The sequence below is a fragment of the Oncorhynchus masou genome, chromosome 6, assembly GCF_036934945.1.
Source record: "Oncorhynchus masou masou isolate Uvic2021 chromosome 6, UVic_Omas_1.1, whole genome shotgun sequence".
Taxonomy (NCBI): domain Eukaryota; kingdom Metazoa; phylum Chordata; class Actinopteri; order Salmoniformes; family Salmonidae; genus Oncorhynchus; species Oncorhynchus masou.
This window is the reverse complement of record NC_088217.1, coordinates 31,809,104-31,827,314: the sequence shown is the minus strand read 5'-3', so window position 1 is coordinate 31,827,314 and position 18,211 is coordinate 31,809,104. Positions and strand designations below refer to the sequence as shown.

General features: G+C 44.5%; 1 protein-coding gene across 2 annotated transcripts in view; it reads left to right on the top strand.

The window, feature by feature from the left end:
- Positions 1-18,211, top strand: part of LOC135541896 (testis-expressed protein 264 homolog) — a 124,064-nt gene that overhangs the window by 32,072 nt on the left and 73,781 nt on the right. For both annotated transcript variants that reach the window (XM_064968384.1, XM_064968383.1), the window contains exon 2: positions 9,188-9,409. In XM_064968384.1, coding sequence (XP_064824456.1) covers positions 9,188-9,409 — 222 coding nt within the window. The remainder of the gene's footprint in view (positions 1-9,187; positions 9,410-18,211) is intronic.

The window sequence follows — 18,211 nt, the reverse complement described above, 5'->3', positions numbered from 1 at the left end:
GAAGATTTTAAGAGCAATGTTTGAATGGTTATAAATGTGTTATTATGGCTGTTCATGTAAGGGCCTATAATTTACCACTAGATGGCAGTGATGACATGCCTGTAGCAGAGGGATCTTTTCTGGAGGGCACAAACACACACACACATACACACACACACTATTAGCATAACTAACAGGATTCCGGTAGCATATATGCATTGCATGTTATTTTGATATTAGGTTAAGCATCTTAATTTGACCTCGGTCTTTAGCCAGTGTGTCCAATATTAATCTGCTGTGGTCACTCTGCTGTGACTGGCATCCACACCTCTCTACGCCGGGGCATCACTGTCAGACAGCACCCAGACAGCCAATTATCTTTAGGCCTGGCTGGCTCTTTGTCCTGGCTGCCCAGTGTTGGACAGGCGGTGTGTGTGTGTGTGTGCGTGCGTGTGTGTGTGTGTGTTTGCTTTAATTGGCTTAATGCTCTGATCTCATTACCACAAAGGCATGGGTGTCCTAACAGGGTTGCTGACAGTCACGGGTCAGGTCTCCGGTCAGTCTACCTCATAGCAGAGTGGACAGGTAAATATGTAGAGCACAGTGACGTCATAGTTTCCTCCGCTTATTAGACTGTTTGAGTGGAGACACAGCAGGTCTATGGTTCTCTTTAGTGTGGTAATAGGGAGAGGTTCAGTCTGATTCGATTGGCCAGAAGCATTAAGCCTCCATGGGAAATGGCCTGGAATTAAAAGCTTGTTTCAAAGTTTATTCGCTACGTGCACAGGATACAACCGGTGTAAAACCGGTGTACAGTAAAATTCTTACCTTGAGAGCTTTTTCCAAACAATGCATTGATAATAATAATATACACTGAACAAAAATATAAAAAAATACCAAAACATTTGTCCCATGTTTGATGAGGTCCCCAAGAACACAGAAATGTTCCTCCATCATTCTTACATGGAAAATTTGTTAACCACCAAGACTCTTCTTACCAAGATGGCCACCCAGGACAATTTGAGCAATCTGGGGGAAGGGCCTTGGTTAGGGAGGTGACCATTAACAGGTTCACTCTGTGGAGATGGGAGAACCTTCCAGAAGGACATCCATCTCTGCAGCACTCCACCAATCAGGCCTTTATGGTAGAGTGGCCACTCCTCAGTGAAAGGCACATGACAGCCTGAGTTTGCTAAAAGGCACCTAAAGGACTCTCAGACCATGACAAACAAGATTCTCTGGTCTGATGAAACCAAGATTGAACTCTTTGGCCTGAATACCAAGTGTCGGTGTGGAACACAATTTATACTGACAATCTGGAGGCAAAATTGCACCATCCCTACGGTGAAGCATGGTGGTGGCAGCATCAGTAGGGTAGGGACTTATGTTTCAGCATTGAGGGAAAGATGAACGGATGAACTTAGAGATCCTGGATGAAAACCTGCTCCAGAGCTTACAGGACCTCAGACTGGGGTGAAGGTTCACCCTTCCAACAGGACAACGACCCTAAGCACACAGCCAAGACAAAGGAATGGGACATGTCTCTGAATGTCCTTGAGGGCCCAGCCAAACCCCGGACTTTTTTCACATTTTGTAACATCTCAGAGATTTTAAAATATTTTAAAAGAATCCCTTCCCAAAATCCAGAATGGGAAAAACTCCTTAAACACAAATGTAGGCCCTTTTCGTCATATGAATAAGACTCTAGGCTGTTATCTCTGATGAAGGTGCTTCAACAAAGTATTGAGTAAAGGGTCTGAATACGTATGTAAATGTAATATTTCTGTTTTAAATTGTTATACATTTGCAGAAATTCAAAAAAAACTTTTTTTGCTTTGTCATTAATGGGGTATTGTGTGTAGATGACAAGATTGCGTCAAGGTACAGTTCTGGGGCCTGGGCAAAACATTTTGCAGCATTGAAGTCCTACACAGTCCCATCATTCTTACATGGAATTAATCGGAACCTCTTATTACCATCATTATGATGCCATGGCTCTAGACCAATACATTTAGACAATCGCAGTATAACCAGGCGTTGGTCAGGGAGGTGAAATTGACATTTTTATTCAGAGAATTGCAGAAGGGATCCATCTCTGCAGCACTCCACCAATACCTTTTCATTGTGCAGCTCCTCTGTTGCCCTGACAGCGCTTGTTCGTAAAGCTCTCAGACCATGACCAAGATTCTCTGGTCTGATGTCCCCAAAAAGTTTTGGCCTGAAGCACCATTGCTTGGAAGTGCCCATCCGTACTTTGGTGTCATGGTTGCTGCCTTGGTTAGGGACAACTCAGGTTTGCAAAGCCAGTGTGGCTCCAAACACCAAATCGATCACTTGCAAATAATAGGCCTTCCCAGCAGTACAGTTTGTAGTGCTCTTCCAGAGCGCCAGGACCTCAGACTGGGGTGAAGGTTCACCTTCCAACAGGACAACGACCCTAAGCACACAGCCAAGACAACGTGAGTCATTGACATGTCCCATGAATTGAAAGTGGCCAGCCAAAGCCCCTTTCCCGCATCTCTGGAGAGACTTTGAAAATAGCTGTGCAGCGACCCTTCCCATCCAGAATGGGACAATGTCCAAACTTTTCAAATGTAAAAGTTTGTCTTGATGAATAAGACTTGCTGTTATCTCTGACCAAATGAATCTTCTCCTTCGCCATTGTGGGTTGAAAAAACAGTCTTAGTAGTATGCAAATTAATTTTCTGTTTTAATTTGTTTACTAGTTTGAGACCTGCCCATATAGGACTTTTTTTGCCTGTCATTAATGGGGTAATCCAATGACAGTAGCGTGCACGTGGTTCTGGGGCCTGGGCCTTCAGCTGGCTCCTGTGTAACACTGAATTAAGCCAGCCTTATTACAGGCGTACAATAGCCAACTCTAAAGCTGATTGGTTGACACTAAATTTTAATTTCCATTCACTTTAAGCTACAAGCGCCCACACTGTTGATTCTGAAGGCCTGAGGGCAGATTTTAGACCCCTGGCAACACATCATGGCTGAATATGATTGGATAAAATATCTAACATAAAGACCAGCCTTCCAAATCTCAACCTGGGGCTGGAAGCAGTGCAACCAAGAGGAACGCTATGAAATGAAGAGTATAACTCTTACTCTGGGGAATAATTTAATACATTTGTGGGAAAATATATTTAAAAATATATATATATTCTGATGATGTTTAGGCCAGCAGAGAAGGCCTTGCTGGCCCTGACGGCCCACCACTGGTAGATGAGAACCCCCAGATTTAATCAATTTTAGAATAAGGCTGTAACATAAAAAAATGTTGAAAAAGTCAAGGGGTCTGAATACTTTCCGAATGCACTTTAATAAATTGACCGTCTCGGCCTCAATTTTTAGCCAGTTGTTTTCCGAACTACTTTTTGCTGTCCCTTTAATTCGGCCTGAAACAGCCCAATGTCATAAGATATCTGCAGTCTTTCCACTGTGAACCCCTATTAGTTTCAATTTCAGTCAGCCTGGGAATGTCTTTGTCGAGGGCCTATTGGGGCGGGGGAGTTGGATTAATTGCTTCCAATCAGCTCCCTTAACAACAATTGCAACCGACAGGCCGTCTCTCATCTCACACAAAATGGCGGGGAGAAAGACTTGATGTCTGGGTCTCTTTGACTGACTTTGTCATTCCTGTTCTCTCAATCTCCCCTCCTCACTGTCAGTGTCATTTGATTTTGATTTGCTCCCTGTGGATATCAAGTCTACTCCATAGCCCAATTCTTATTAGGCGAACACATGGAGAGAGTCGGACTTCACATAGGCTATACTACATGCCATGATTGTAAGGGTCTATCAACTGTAGTGCAGTGCAGCTTTGGTTCACAATCACACAGCCTCTAAGCTCCGTCCATCCCATCACAACAGTCAGTCAACACACATACTGTACTGGAGCCTGATCACACAAGATTTAAGGGGGCAGCAAATTTCAAAATATATGAGCGAACAAGCAATGTTTTATACTCTACTCTGAAGATGATGTCCCACGTCATTCTGTTTCTGTGGAACTTTTATCTATGTTGGACTACACAAACTAACCAAGAAAGATGAAATTGAGAGGGCATTACTGTAGTTTGAAACCAGCAGTGCTAAATTAACCTAGAATGAAGACACTAACCGTGTCCCCACTACTGTGACAGGATGGGTGGTGAATCCTGCCACCAGAACCCGGAGAGGAGAGAAACCCACCCTACTGTGTGTTAGGCTGAGAGAAACTCAACTGTGTAAACCTACCCTGTGTACTATTTTGGCATCAGTCAAGAGGTGCCAGTTTCCCATAGCCATATTATGCCCAGTCCTGGATTATCAATATTTCTAAATGAAGAATCTTCATTGTGATTTTGTTTTGTCCAGGACTAGGCTTAATCTTGGAAACTGGCCCAAACTGGTGTTGAGTGGACATCATGTAGGCTGCCCATAGACAGTGAGCTGATGATCCATTCTTTAACTGGCCTGTTAACCAAGGATTCATTAGGAGACTAAATGACCCCACGCCACATTGCCAATCCAGACTAATATTTAGATTTGTAGTCCTGCCTGGCTGTTAAATTGTCATGTGTGATACTTGGCTAGGCAGAGTGCATGGGGCTCCATCATTATGTACATCTTTTCTCTTCTTGGACTGTAAATACAAAGGTTAGGCTTCTCTCCTCCTAGCTGAAAAACAAGTGTGTGTCTGTGCCCCCGCACTGTCCTCCCTAAAGCGCTAATGCTTTAGCGATGAGCCATTGGAAAATAGGCTGATTTTGAGAATAATTAATTCCTAGAAGTGATACCCGGGAGGGAAGAGCAGCAGAGAGACCGGGAGCGGGGAAGATGAGTGTAAATCCTCATTACACATCTGCTAATAATGAATGACCTCTGCCAGCCATACCTTTTTATTGTTGGAGAGTCCTCATCTGTCAGAAAAGGCCCTCGCACCTCCAAGCAAAGAATTGCTTTTGAAATGACTTTTCTTCCCAACAGCTCTCAGGAGACCTGGTTTAGAGAGGAACTGGGGTGGAGAGAGAAGGAGAATCGCACCATTTGTGAGAGGATGCATCTGCATTAGGAAATAATGAGCATTCTAAAGCATGGGCAGGAGCATAAACAACGATTGTTAAAGTTGACTGGAGGGAAAATTGAGGAACCTCTGGCAGTTTGTGTAAACTCTAGCTATGTTTTTGGTGGTGTTGATGTGATGGAGCTTACACCGTGGAATGTGCTGAATTCGTTTTCTGAGGCTTAGCGATGCAACTTGACATCTACACCGTCCAATTACGGCACGGACAGCTCCACTGTCTTCCCATTAACCAACGAGCCAGTTGTTCGCCTGGGCCAATATCAGGGCACTGTCAACTCTCCTCAGCCTCTCCTTTGGATTGAAGCCAGCTCTGTGTTTCAGACCAACTGTTTTTTAAGGAGCTGTGGTTGGCTTTGAGAACACAGCTCTCTGCATTGGACAAACTGACTGGTAGAATTCTCCTAGTGCGTTACATTTCTGACATAAACCAAACTTTTATTTATTTATATATTTTATACATTTCTCTCTCTCTCTCTCTCTATATATATATATATATATATATATATATATATACATACGCACGCACGCACGCACGCACACACACACACACAGCTAGAAGAAGAGGAGAGAGCAAGAAGGATACTCAAATCTCCTAACTGCCTGTAGTCTCTCTGGGGTGTGTTATCTGTAGTGGAGGAGAGATGAAATCAAGTGTTGCTGATTGTGTTTGTGTCTGCCACTGTGTGTCTGCGTGTGTGTTGTCTTTGCATGCGCACAAAAGTGTGTTTGTGTGTGTCAGTTGCGGTCTGTGTTGTTTTAAGATGAGGGAGGACGTATTTCTTTTTAATAAGCATGGCCTTATTTCTATTACAGCATATTGGATGACTTGTTCATATTCCATTCACCCAGCTCAATGGAACATTGATAGATTTAGGCTACTACATGATACTAGAATTGTCCCTATACCCATCATGAGGTTGCAACAACCGAGCCTACAAATGAAAGTTTTCAACGTAGTTGCAAAATTTGAGTAATCAAGGTGACAGTGATACATTCTATACCGCCTTGCGCACTTTTGCCGGCATCTAGCTGATCTAAGATGTAATCATTACTCCAACAGTTGCAAATTAACTAATTTCTATTGGACAAATGCAGTTATGTTTATCCCTATTTCGTTCCGTTTGCTTCCCTTTAAGAAATGTTTTTCAATTGAATTGCTGTAATGAATACACCCCTGATCACCTGCAAACACAGTTAATTTTCATTGCAGCCACATACAAACAGTATGATTACTTTGCTCGTTGTATAATTCCTTCTCGCATCTACGCGCTCTCTTCCTCTCACCTTATCCCTTCACCTGTGGACTTCATTGCACAACAAAACAGCTGTCTTTGACCAGGTGAAAAAACCTGTCCAAGCCAAAGCTTCGTAACATAACTGCTACACTCAGCCTACATCATTGTCACTGTGGAAGTAAAGAAAATACAAAAATAATCTCTCTTGCTTTTTCATGTTTGTAGAAATGTATTTGTTCATACTATTGTCTTTCTCCCTCTGAGTCAACTACTCACCACATTTTCTTCACTGCAGCGCTAGCTAGCCATAGCTTATGCTTTCAGTACTAGATTAATTCTCTCTTCATTTGATTGGGCAGACATGTCAATTTACGCTGCAAGAGCTTTGATAGGTTGGAGGATGTCCTCTAGAAGTTGTCATAATTACTCTAAGTCTATGGAAGGGGGTGAGAACCATGAGACTCATAGGTTTTGTATAAGTCAATATACCCAGAGGAGGACGGAAACTGTCTTCTGGCAAAACCATGGTGCTATCCCGGATAGTGCTGTTGAGACTACTGTAGACTTTCATGGCCACTGCTACTGTAGACCTTCTTTGAAAGTGTGTTTTAATTATTTGGTGACATGAATATATTTAGTATAGTTTTATCGAAAAAGGATAACTTTAAAAAAAGTTTCACTATTAAAAAAAAAGAAGAAGAAATCACTGAGGATGCTGCTTCTCTGAGGAGCCTCCACTGGTGGGTGTGTGGGCTGCGAGTGATAGCAGGAGCTCTAATTGATATCATTAGCAAGTGAGCGCTACATTTTGGTAACATGCCTCTTGTCTATGAGCTTAGGGAGGGAGGGAAGGAAGGAAGGAAGGTAGGTAGGTAGTATCAAAAACCTAGGCAACAGTGATTGCCACTGAAACCAGACCCTAAACTATTTTGGTATAGAAGAACTACATCACTGCCAACGCCACTACCTTATCCGCTTAAATAAAGCAGTAGCTAGCAAGATGGAGAACACTGAAGTTATTCTTAATGAGTGCACCTTCACTAAAACCACTGCAAATGTTGGTTTCCAATCGCCATGTTCTGCCTTGTGATTTGTTTGGAGAGTTGTCTGTCTGAAGAGGGCCCCTAATCCAAGTTGCCAAAAGAGACCGTCATTGAAACCAGAACCTAGTTACTGCTGCCCAGGGTCGGGTTTTCGAGACTAAGCAAAAAAGGGAGAGATGGTTAAATGGTGGGACGAAGCCATGGGAGGGCAGTGGCCATCTCTCCTTTTTATTTAAATGGATGTTGCTGTTTCTTGTCATAGCCTGGCAGTATTGACCAGTCGTCACACACAAGCCCTGTTGACAACCAACACCTTTTATCATGCTCATGTAGGAAGGTGGCGATACACGCAGCCAAGACAATATAACTTGTACATCGACAGCCTGGACAAAAGCAGCATCCACATGGGCCGTTTTTAGTGTTGATTGTGTACTAAGTCGCTAGGAACACAGCCATTGTGATTATTTCTAATGCTTGCATGGCCCAGCCACTGGTCAGGAAGGCAATTAAAGGGATGTTTTGTTGGCTGGGGAGTAGACTATAGCCCATACAGAGACACTTGTGACTTTCTTCACCATTTTTTGATCTTACATTCTCCTGTACCAAGGCCTGGCTTCTTTATGGTATCAAAATGTTTATTCAAAAAAATGTAGTGGGGAGAGAGAAAGGAACAAGAGAGAGGAATTGTGGATAGTTAAATTATAAGATGTGTGTGGGGCTGTCAGGGATGTTGATGAAGAGCGTTAGATACCATCTGTGCCCCCGCGCCATGCCAGCATCCACAGGCGGGACCAGTCACACCAAGGAAGACCGTCACAGGCCTACAGGAACAGAGCCCAGCCCAGAAGCCATGTCTCTGAGATCTGACCTCATGCCATTCTTCTGTCACTGTATCACAAGCTACCAGACAGACTGCAGCAAGACTGGAGCCCAGTGTGATTGACAGCTTGCTGTCTGATGTCCACACGTACTTATGTTGAAAGATTCTCCCATTCCTTCTGCTTTCTGTTGTTCTCTTGTACTAGCTGGTCTGATTGGAGGACTGGGAGGATGGATAGGGATTTCCACTGTGTACAAAACAATAGGAACACCTGCTCTTTCCATGACATAGACTGGCCAGGTGAATCCAGGTGAAAGCTATGATCCCTTATTGATGTCACTTGTTAATAAATCCACTTCAATCATTGTAGATAAACGGGAAAAGATGGGTTAAAGAAGGATTTTAAGCCTTGAGAAAATTAAGACATGGATTGTGTTTGTGTACCATTAGAGTGAATGGGCAAGACAAAATATTATTATTTTTTAATGTAGGATCTTATTTTGAGCTAGTTTGCTTCAGCAGGAAAATAATCCTGCAGCAACAGGAAATGTGAATTTATTATGTTGATTATAATTAATGGACATCTATGTAGGGGTTGATACATTTTTCGTTAGAGCAAATCATGTTTGACATTTCAACTTTTTAAACTTTTTAAAACCTAAAATACACAAGTTTTCATTGTAGGAAAATATTAAGCAATACAAAAGTGATTCACTTAAGATTTTACATCTGTAGTAGGTGCCAGGTGTTTTAAGTGTGTCAAGTACTGCAACACTGCTGGGTTTTTCATGCTCAACAGTTTCCTGTGTGCACCAATAATGGTCCACCAACCAAAAGACATCCAGCCAACTCGACACAACTGTAGGAAGCATTGGAGTCAACATAGGCCAGCAAAATATTTTGTTCACACAGTGTATATGTTCTGAACTTAATATTTGACATGTGTCTCATTTTGGTGTCCGTCTGTGTCCCCCCCCCCCCCCCCCCCTGTTCATCTCAATATCTCACACACACACACACACACACACACACACAGGTGCCCGATGACCAGTGTCGCTACATCATTGGCAGTATCCTGAGCGAGGGAGATGAAAAGCCTGACGAAGAGCTCCAGAAGCTGTATGAGAAGTTTGGCTTCAATGTGCTGTCCTTCCCTGAGGTGTCCCTGGCTGTGACCACCACCTTCCCCTCCACCACCCCCCTGTCCCACTGGCTGGCACCCTACAGAGTCTACCCCGAACTCCGCAACTACATCATGGTATGTACCATACATCATTGGAGGTTACCTAGTCCTCTTTATTCCTATGTGGTACCAGAGAGGATGGAGTGAAGTGAGAGGGGAAACTGGGCCCAAAATTAGTTTTCTCCTGTTTTTTTGTAGTTGTTTGCTCACCAAGCGAGGAGTTTTTGTACAGAGGTCAATGAGAGCTTGTCGATTGTGTTTATTTGCTACATGTGGCTTATTTGATCGGATAAGAAGTTCTGTAATGCTTAAATTGTCACGAGTATACAAATATTTAGAAGTAGGACACGTGACATCCTGGCAACTTAACAGTTGTGCCTGTTATCACAGTCGTATATGCCCTCTCATTGGCTAGAAGGGTGCTACCTGATCTTGCCGATTCATGACTGCTTTCCATTTTTAAGACATTTTTTTAAATTGTTTGAGTGGGTGGTGGAGTATCTGGTTAATATAACGCATAATCTGTGGTGGAACATAAGGCTTACATCCGATTGGGCTGTTGTCACAAACTGTCGTCCTCTATTCTGTCTTTGTCAAAAGTCCTCCGTGTTTGTGCTGTATATGTTCAAAATCAAATCAAATTTTATTGGTCACATACATATGGTTAGCAGATGTTAATGCGAGTGTTGCGAAATGCTTGTTCTTCTAGTTCCGACCATGCAGTAATATCTAACAAGTAATCTAACAATTTCCCAACAGCTACCTTATATACACACAAGTGTAAAGGAATGAATAGGAATATGTACATATAAATATATGGATGAGCGATTGCCAAACGGCATAGGCAAGATGCAGTAGATGGTATAGAGTACAGTATATACATATGTGATGAGTAATGTAGGGTATATTAACATTATATAAAGTGTCATTGTTTAAAGTGACTAGTGAAACATTTATTACATCCAATTTTTAATTATTAAAGTGGCTAGAGATTTGAGTCAGTATGTTTGCAGCAGCCACTCAATGTTAATGATGGCTGTTTAACAGTCTGATGGCCTTGAGATAGAAGCTGTTTTGCAGTCTCTCGGTCCCAGCTTTGATGCACCTGTACTGACCTCACCTTCTGGATGATAATGGGATGAACAGGCAGTGGCTCGGGTGGTTGTTGTCCTTGATGATCTTTTTAGCCTTCCTGTGACATCGGGTGGTGTAGGTGTCCTGGAGGGCAGGTAGTTTGCTCCCGGTGATGCGTTGTGTAGACCTCACTACCCTCTGGAGAGCCTTGCTGTTGTGGGCAGAGCTGTTCCCGTACCAGGTGGTGATGCAGCCCGACAGGATGCTCTCGATTGTGCATCTGTAAAAGTTTGAGTGTTTTTGGTGACAAGCCAAATTTCTTCAGCCTCCTGAGGTTGAAGAGGCACTGTTGCGCCTTCTTCACCACGCTGTCTGTGTGGGTGGACCATTTCAGTTTGTCCGTGATGTGTACGCCGAGGAACATAACTTCCACCTTCTCCACTACTTCTCCACTACCACTACTGTGCTCCCTCCCGTCGAGTGTGGGGTGGAGATGTGGGGCCCCAGTGTTGAGGATCAGTGGGGTGGAGATGTTGTTTCCTACCCTCACCACCTGGGGGTGGCCCGTCAGAAAGTCCAGGACCCAGTTGCACAGGGCGGGGTTGAGACCCAGGGTCTCCAGCTTAATGATGAGTTTGGAGGGTACTATGGTGTTAAATGCTGAGCTGTAGTCTATGAACAGCATTCTTACATAGGTGTTCCTCATTCCAGATGGGTTAGGGCAGTGTTGATTGCGATTGAGTCGTCTGTGGACCTATTGGGGCGGTAAGAAAATTGGAGTGGGTATAGGGTGTCAGGTAGGGTGGAGGTGATATGATCCTTGACTAGTCTTTCAAAGCACTTCATGATGACGGAAGTGAGTGCTACGGGGTGGTAGTTCTTTAGCTCAGTTACCTTAGCTTTCTTGGGAACAGGAACCATGGTGGTCCTCCTGAAGCATGTGGGGACAGCAGAATGGCATAGGGATTGATTGAATATGTCCTTAAACACACCAGCCAGCTGGTCTGCGCATGCTCTGAGTATTCGGCGAGGGATGCCGCCTGGGCCGGCAGCCTTGCGTGGGTTTTCCTCACGTTGGCTGCGGTGAAGGAGAGTTTTGGTAGCGGGCCGTGTCGGTGGCACTGTAGTGTCCTCCAAAGCAAGCAAAGAAGCGTTTAGTTTGTCTGGGAGCAAGACATCGGGATCCGCGACGGGGCTGGTTTTATTTTTGTAGTCCGTGATTAACTGTAGACCCTGCCACATACCTCTTGTGTCTGAGTCGTTGAATTGCGACTCTACTTTGTCTCTATACTGACACTTAGCTAGTTTGATTGCCTTGCGGAGGGAATAGCTAAACTATTTGTATATGGCCATGTTTCCGGTCGCCTTGCCCTGATTAAAAGCAGTGGTTCCCGCTTTCAGTTTTGCGCGAATGCTGCCATCAATCCACGGTTTCTGGTTGGGGAAGGTTTTAATTGTTGCCGTGGGTACAACATCACCAATGCACTTGCTAATAAACTCGCTCACCGAATCAGCGTATACATCAATTTTGTTGTTCGAATCTATCCGGAACATATCCCAGTCCACGTGATCAAAGCAATCTTGAAGTGTGGAATCAGATTGGTCGGACCAGCGTTGAACAGACCTGAGCACAGGTGTTTTATTTTCTGTCTATAGGCTGTGAGCCTATATGATTATGATTATTATTATGATTATAATCGAAGGGAATTTTCTTGGTAGATAATGCGCTCGGCATTTGATTGTAAGGAATTCTAGGTCAGGTCAGCAAAAGGACTTGAGGTCCTGTATGTTGTTATGATCACACCACAACTCGTTAATCATAAGGCATACACCCCCACCCTTCTTCTTACGAGAGAGATGTTTGTTTCTATCTGCGATGTGCGTGAAGAAACCAGGTGGCTGTACCGATTCCGACAGCGTGTCTCGAGTGAGCCATGTTTCCGTGAAACAGAGAATGTTAGCCTCTGTCTCTCTGGAAGGCAAACCCTGCTCGGATTTTGTCTAACTTGTTGTCAAGAGACTAGACGTTGGCTAGTAGTATACTCGGGAGCGGTGGGCGATGTGCCCGTCTACAGAGCCTGACCAGAAGACCGCTCCGTCTGACCCTTCTGCGGTGCCGTTGTTTTGGGTCGCCTGCTGGGATCCGATCCATTGTCCTGGGTGGTGAACCAAACAGAGGATCCGCTTCTGGAAAGTCATATTCCTGGTCGTAATGTTGGTAAGTTGCTTTTATGTCCTTAGTTACTGTATGTAATAAACTTAAGATTTCCTGGGGTAACAGTGTAAGAAATGATACATACATAACTTTTTTATCACATAAGAACGCAAAGCGAGGCACCCATCTCTGTCGACGCTGGATGTTATGTTGTTTAATTCATCACGCTAGACAGAGACACTCTTTATAGTTGATTAAGAATTAATTTAAGGTAGGTGTTGGTCCCTGGGCCCATATACTGAGCCTCCATGTCCTCAGGCCTGGCTCCAGAAAAGCTATTGACATTTACTGATGACATTTACACACATGGATTCATTCAGGGGCATCCCTCTGCATGCATAATGCCCTGGATGTGATATGATTTATGTCTGTCTGTTAGACCCACTGTGATGTGTCTGTCTGTCTGACCCACTTTGATGTGCTGTCTGTCTGTCTGACCCACTGATGTGCTGTCTGTCTGTCTGTTTGACCCACTGTGATGTTGTCTGTCTGTCTGTTAGACCCACTGTGATGTGCTGTCTGTCTGTTTGTCTGTTAGACCCACTGTGATGTGCTGTCTGTCTGTCTGTCTGTCTGTCTGTCTGTCTGTTAGACCCACTGTGATGTGCTGTCTGTTAGACCCATTGTGATGTCTGTCTGTCTTTCTGTTAGACCCACTGCGATGTGCTGTCTGTCTGTCTGTCTGTCTGTCTGTCTGTCTGTCTCTGTGGTCTGTCTGTTTGACCCACTGTGATGTGCGGTCTGCCTGTTAGACCCACTGTGATATGCTGTGCTGTCTGTTAGACCCACTGTGATATGCTGTCTGTATGTCTGCCTGTCAGTTAGACCCATTGTGATGTGCTGTCTGTCTGTCTGTCTGTCTGTCTGTCTGTCTGTCTGTCTGTCTGTCTCTCTGTCTGTGGGTTAGACACACTGTGATATGCTGTGCTGTCTGTCTGGTCAAATATGTAAAAAAAAAAAGAGTTGCAGGGTCTTTTGATTTAGGATTATATGAAGGTAGAGTGGCCCACCGGCACCATCTGTATGTGTGTCACCGGCGCCTTGCTCCCATACAAGCTAAACACCTTCACCCACTTCAAGGAAACTATAGTGTCGCCGTCACTGGCCACCTCCGCAAACGAGGACTGTGAGCTCTCGTTTTCAGTGGTCAACGTGAGTAAGACATTTAAGCGTGTTAACCCTCGCAAAGCTGCCGGCCCAGACGGCATCCCAAGCAGCGTCCTCAGAGTATGTGCAGACCAGCTGGCTGGAGTGTTTACAGACAAATGTTATCTCTCCATATCACAGTCTGTTGTTCCCACTTGCTTCAAGATGTCCACCATTGTTCCTGTACCTAAGAAAGTGAAGGTAACTGGACTAAATGACTATCGCCCCGTAGCACTCACTTCTGTCATCATGAAGTGCTTTGAGAGGCTAGTTAAGGATTATATTACCTGCACCTTACCTGACACCCTAGACACCCTAGACGCACTATAATTTGCATACAGTCCTATCCCGTCTGGACACGAGAAATACCTAATGTAAGAATGCTGTTAATTTACTACAGCTCAGCCCTTCAACAACATAGTACCATCCAAGTTCATTACTAAGCTCAGGGCCCTGGGTTTGAACCCCAACCTGTGCAACTTGGTCCTGGACTTCCTGACAGGCCAAACCCAAGTGGTGAAGGTAGACAACAATACATCCGCTACGCTGAACCTCAACACGGGGGCTCCACAGGGGTGTGTGCTCAGCCCCCTCATGTTGTCCCTGTTCAGTCATGAGTGGTGAAGCACGTCTCCAACTCAATCATCAAGTTTGCAGATGATGCAACAGTGGTAGGCCTGATTACCAACAATAACGAGACAGCCTACAGGGAGGAGGTGAGGGCCCTGACAGAGTGGTGCCAAGAAAATAACCTGTTCCTCAACATCAACCAAACGAAGGAGCTGATTGTGGACTTCAGGAGACAGCAGAGCGAGCATAACCCCATCCACATCGATGGGGCCGCAGCGGAGAGGGTGAAAATATGAATGTTTATCATCGTGCACATCACTGACAACCTGAAATGGTCCTTCTGCAACAGTGCCTCTTCAACCTCAGGAGGCTGAAATGTGGCTTGTCCCCGAAGATGCACCGACGCTGTATCACCGCCTGGTATGGCAATTGCACCGTCCACAACAGCAAGGCTCTCCAGAGGGCCAGCCCAACCCTGCCTGCCCTCCAGGACATCTAGAGCACCCGGTGTCACAGGAAGGCCAAGAAGATCATCAAGGACCTCAGCCACCCGAGCCATGGCCCGTTTACCCCACTACGATCTAGAAGATCATCAAGGACCTCAGCCACCCGAGCCATGGCCTGTTTACCCCGCTACGATCTAGAAGATCATCAAGGACCTCAGCCACCCGAGCCATGGCCTGTTTACCCCGCTACGATCTAGAAGATCATCAAGGACCTCAGCCACCCGAGCCATGGCCTGTTTACCCCGCTACGATCTAGAAGGCGGAGACAGTACAGGGACCGAGAGACAGAAGCTGTTTTCAATCTCCATGCCATCAGATTGTTAAATAGTCACCATTTGCCGGCCTCCGCCCAGTACCCTGCCCTGAATTTAGTCACTGTTACGAGCCGGCTACAACCTGGTACTCTCCCTGCACCTCAGAGACTGCTGCCCTATGTACATAGTAATTGAACACTGGTCACTAATAATCTTTACACACTTTTTTACCCACTTCATATGTATATACTGTATTCTGGTCAAGACTCATCCTATATAACTACAGCTGTACACACCATCCTAGACATATATATTTATATTCCACACTCTCACATTGTTCATCCTGATATTTCTTAATTTCTTATTTTTGAGATTTGTGTGTATTGTAATACAAATTATCATATGCATTTTGCTGCACTTGTGGTAATATATGCAAAATACTGTATGTGTATGCGACCAATAGAAACATTTTTTTGATGGAATCACAAATGCAATAGTCAGAGGAGTTGGCTCAAGCACATACAGAACTGGGACCAGGCAATACTTTAATAGTTGAGAAGTATGTCTAGGCTGACACTGGCCATGTTTGTGCTGACAGTTGCTAAGGTACTGCCAACAGTGCCAATGTGGCATGGGAGTGGCACTTTGGTCTGTTGAGCCCTAAATCTGTTGCAGAGGTGTGTTGGTGGGCACAGAGAAGGAGGCAAGAGAGCATCACACAACTGAGTCTCTGCCCACTGCTCACTGCCCTGATACAGCCCTGCCAGCACATGCAGACAATTACTCAAATGCTTGAGTGGGTTTGACTGTTGACATGGCATTATGGATGGCATTCAGCACCATGCAAGAACACAATAAAATCTTAACTCAGAATTACATTATGTTATGAGAGTTTTGTTATCAATGTTCATAAACTTCAATTAATCTACTCAATCTGCAACCCAGAGTTTGTAAGATTCTGGTTGAATGAAACAGATGAGTCCCAGTTTACAAAAGTCAGTGTTTATTCACGAGATTGTTTTAACATCACAAATGCAAACCCAGTCTTTTTAACAAACACGTTCAAATCTTAAGCTACGCCTTTCTTAGACAGTCTGTGTTTTTCCACTACACAGATACATTGTTTAATCTGCAACATGTTTCATAATTTTCTGCAAGCCTAACAGTTTCTCCCCTCCACGGGTAGAGGCAGAATGTCCTGTAAAGAACACAGTAGACCAGCTTGTCTGTTGATTGCTCTTCTTATCATTTGTTTCACACTTGCAACCCTGCTTACATACTAAAAAGGAACAAAAGGTCCTTGTTCTAATTCTGACTAAAACTACACACATCATCAGATTATAGTTTTATGATTAATACATTTCATACAATTATATGGTTTCAGAGTGGAATTATTTAATCATTATCTTTAGACATATAAATCATTTTATCACATTATGAGGTCTGTTGAAGGCTAACGGTAGCCTTTCGCCTTGGTGTTCCATGACTAAGGGACCTACTACACCAAGTGGAAGCAGATCAGCAATAATAATCTAGCCATCAAAACAAGTAATAATCTCACACCACATTTCTTCTGTTACATAACCATGGACAGGCTATGTGTCTGCTAGCCTGCCTATAGCTGATGTCAGGGTGGTGGAAACAGCATCATGTCCTACTCAGGGCAGAGAAAGGCCCATAACGTGGTGTGTCTGAGTCCACCAGCTGACAATGACTTGACCTGGGTGCTGTGACCGATCATTAAACCCCCTGCTCCTGTCTCTGTCTGTCCATGAACACACTACTGTTAACATCCTATGCCAGAGGAGTCAATGTGAGTGAGGAGTCCGGGCTGTGTGTTAGTGGGGTTAGTGCTGTCAGTGGTATGCATGGGGGCCACAGCTAGGCTAATGAATAATGGAGGGTAATGTTGAGAAGGCTGGTGTGAGGCTGGAGTTTAGATTAGGAGTAGGGCTGTGGTTGGGCATATGAATAATTGAGCAAGGTGGGGAGGGGGGAGCCTCCAGTGACAGTTCTTACTTTAGTACTACACTCTGTCCCACTCTGCTACAGTCTTTACTGCCAGGAGGCAGGCTGGTGGTGGGAGCCTAGCTTCTTTACGGCCCCGTCATATCGCTTAAAGGCAGGTGAAATTTGTGGAGTTTCAGCATAAGAGCCAGTGAGAGGCTTCCTGGCATTAGCAAGTCTGACTATGAAACAGAGGGTTAAGTGGGTGGTCTGGCAAAGTGGGTTTCATGCATTCTGCCACACTCAAGTACATGTGTTTTCTCCCACTGGCCATATGCTCAGCCTGCCTGTCTCCTAGGGCCCTGGCCCCCACTCTAGGCTCTATCGGCTCCAGGCTCCCAGAGACCAGGCTACAGGCTGTCAGAAAAGCTGGTTAATTACAGAGCTGCTCCCGTCTCTCCCTGGAGCTCTCTCACTCCACAGTTCAATAGCCCCCCCTGTTCTCTAGTTTAGCTCTCCTAATCTCTCACCCACCTACTCTGGCAGGAAGCAAGCTGCCTCACAGACACTCTGAAATACACAACAGCACGTCAGACAACAGTCAAACTCCTTACATTTCACATTTTCGATTTATTCAATGATTTTACAAAGACAAATGGATTATTTTCTGTGGGGGCATGTGTATGCGTTTCTGTCACTGTTTTGGTGTGTGTGCCTGTGCCTTTGCAGCATTCAATGTAAAAACAGCGGCAGCGTGCGTATGTGGGTATGTATGTGGACTGTGAGCAGAGCTTGATGGCGAAAGGAAATAAATGAGGGGAAAAAGCAGGAACAGACATACTATATTAAGGGGATTGCAATGGACTCTGCCTGATCTTTGATCTCTGTTTTGCCTTGGCTTAGATGACATGACACATTTTGTCAATGTGTGTTCTTATCTTGTGATTTCAAGTGGTTGCTATTGCCCTTGACCTTTTAAGGAAACGGATACACGTTTTCTAAGATGTTACTGGAACTGCCAGAGCAGAGTAGAAACAACCGTGCGATCAATCAGTGGGCTGCTGCTTTTATTGCTTTGTTTTACCTTCTACATAGAACTGTAGGATATTAATTGTATCACCTTGTTGTTGCAGGACATTTCCTGCACAAAACACGACATGGAAAC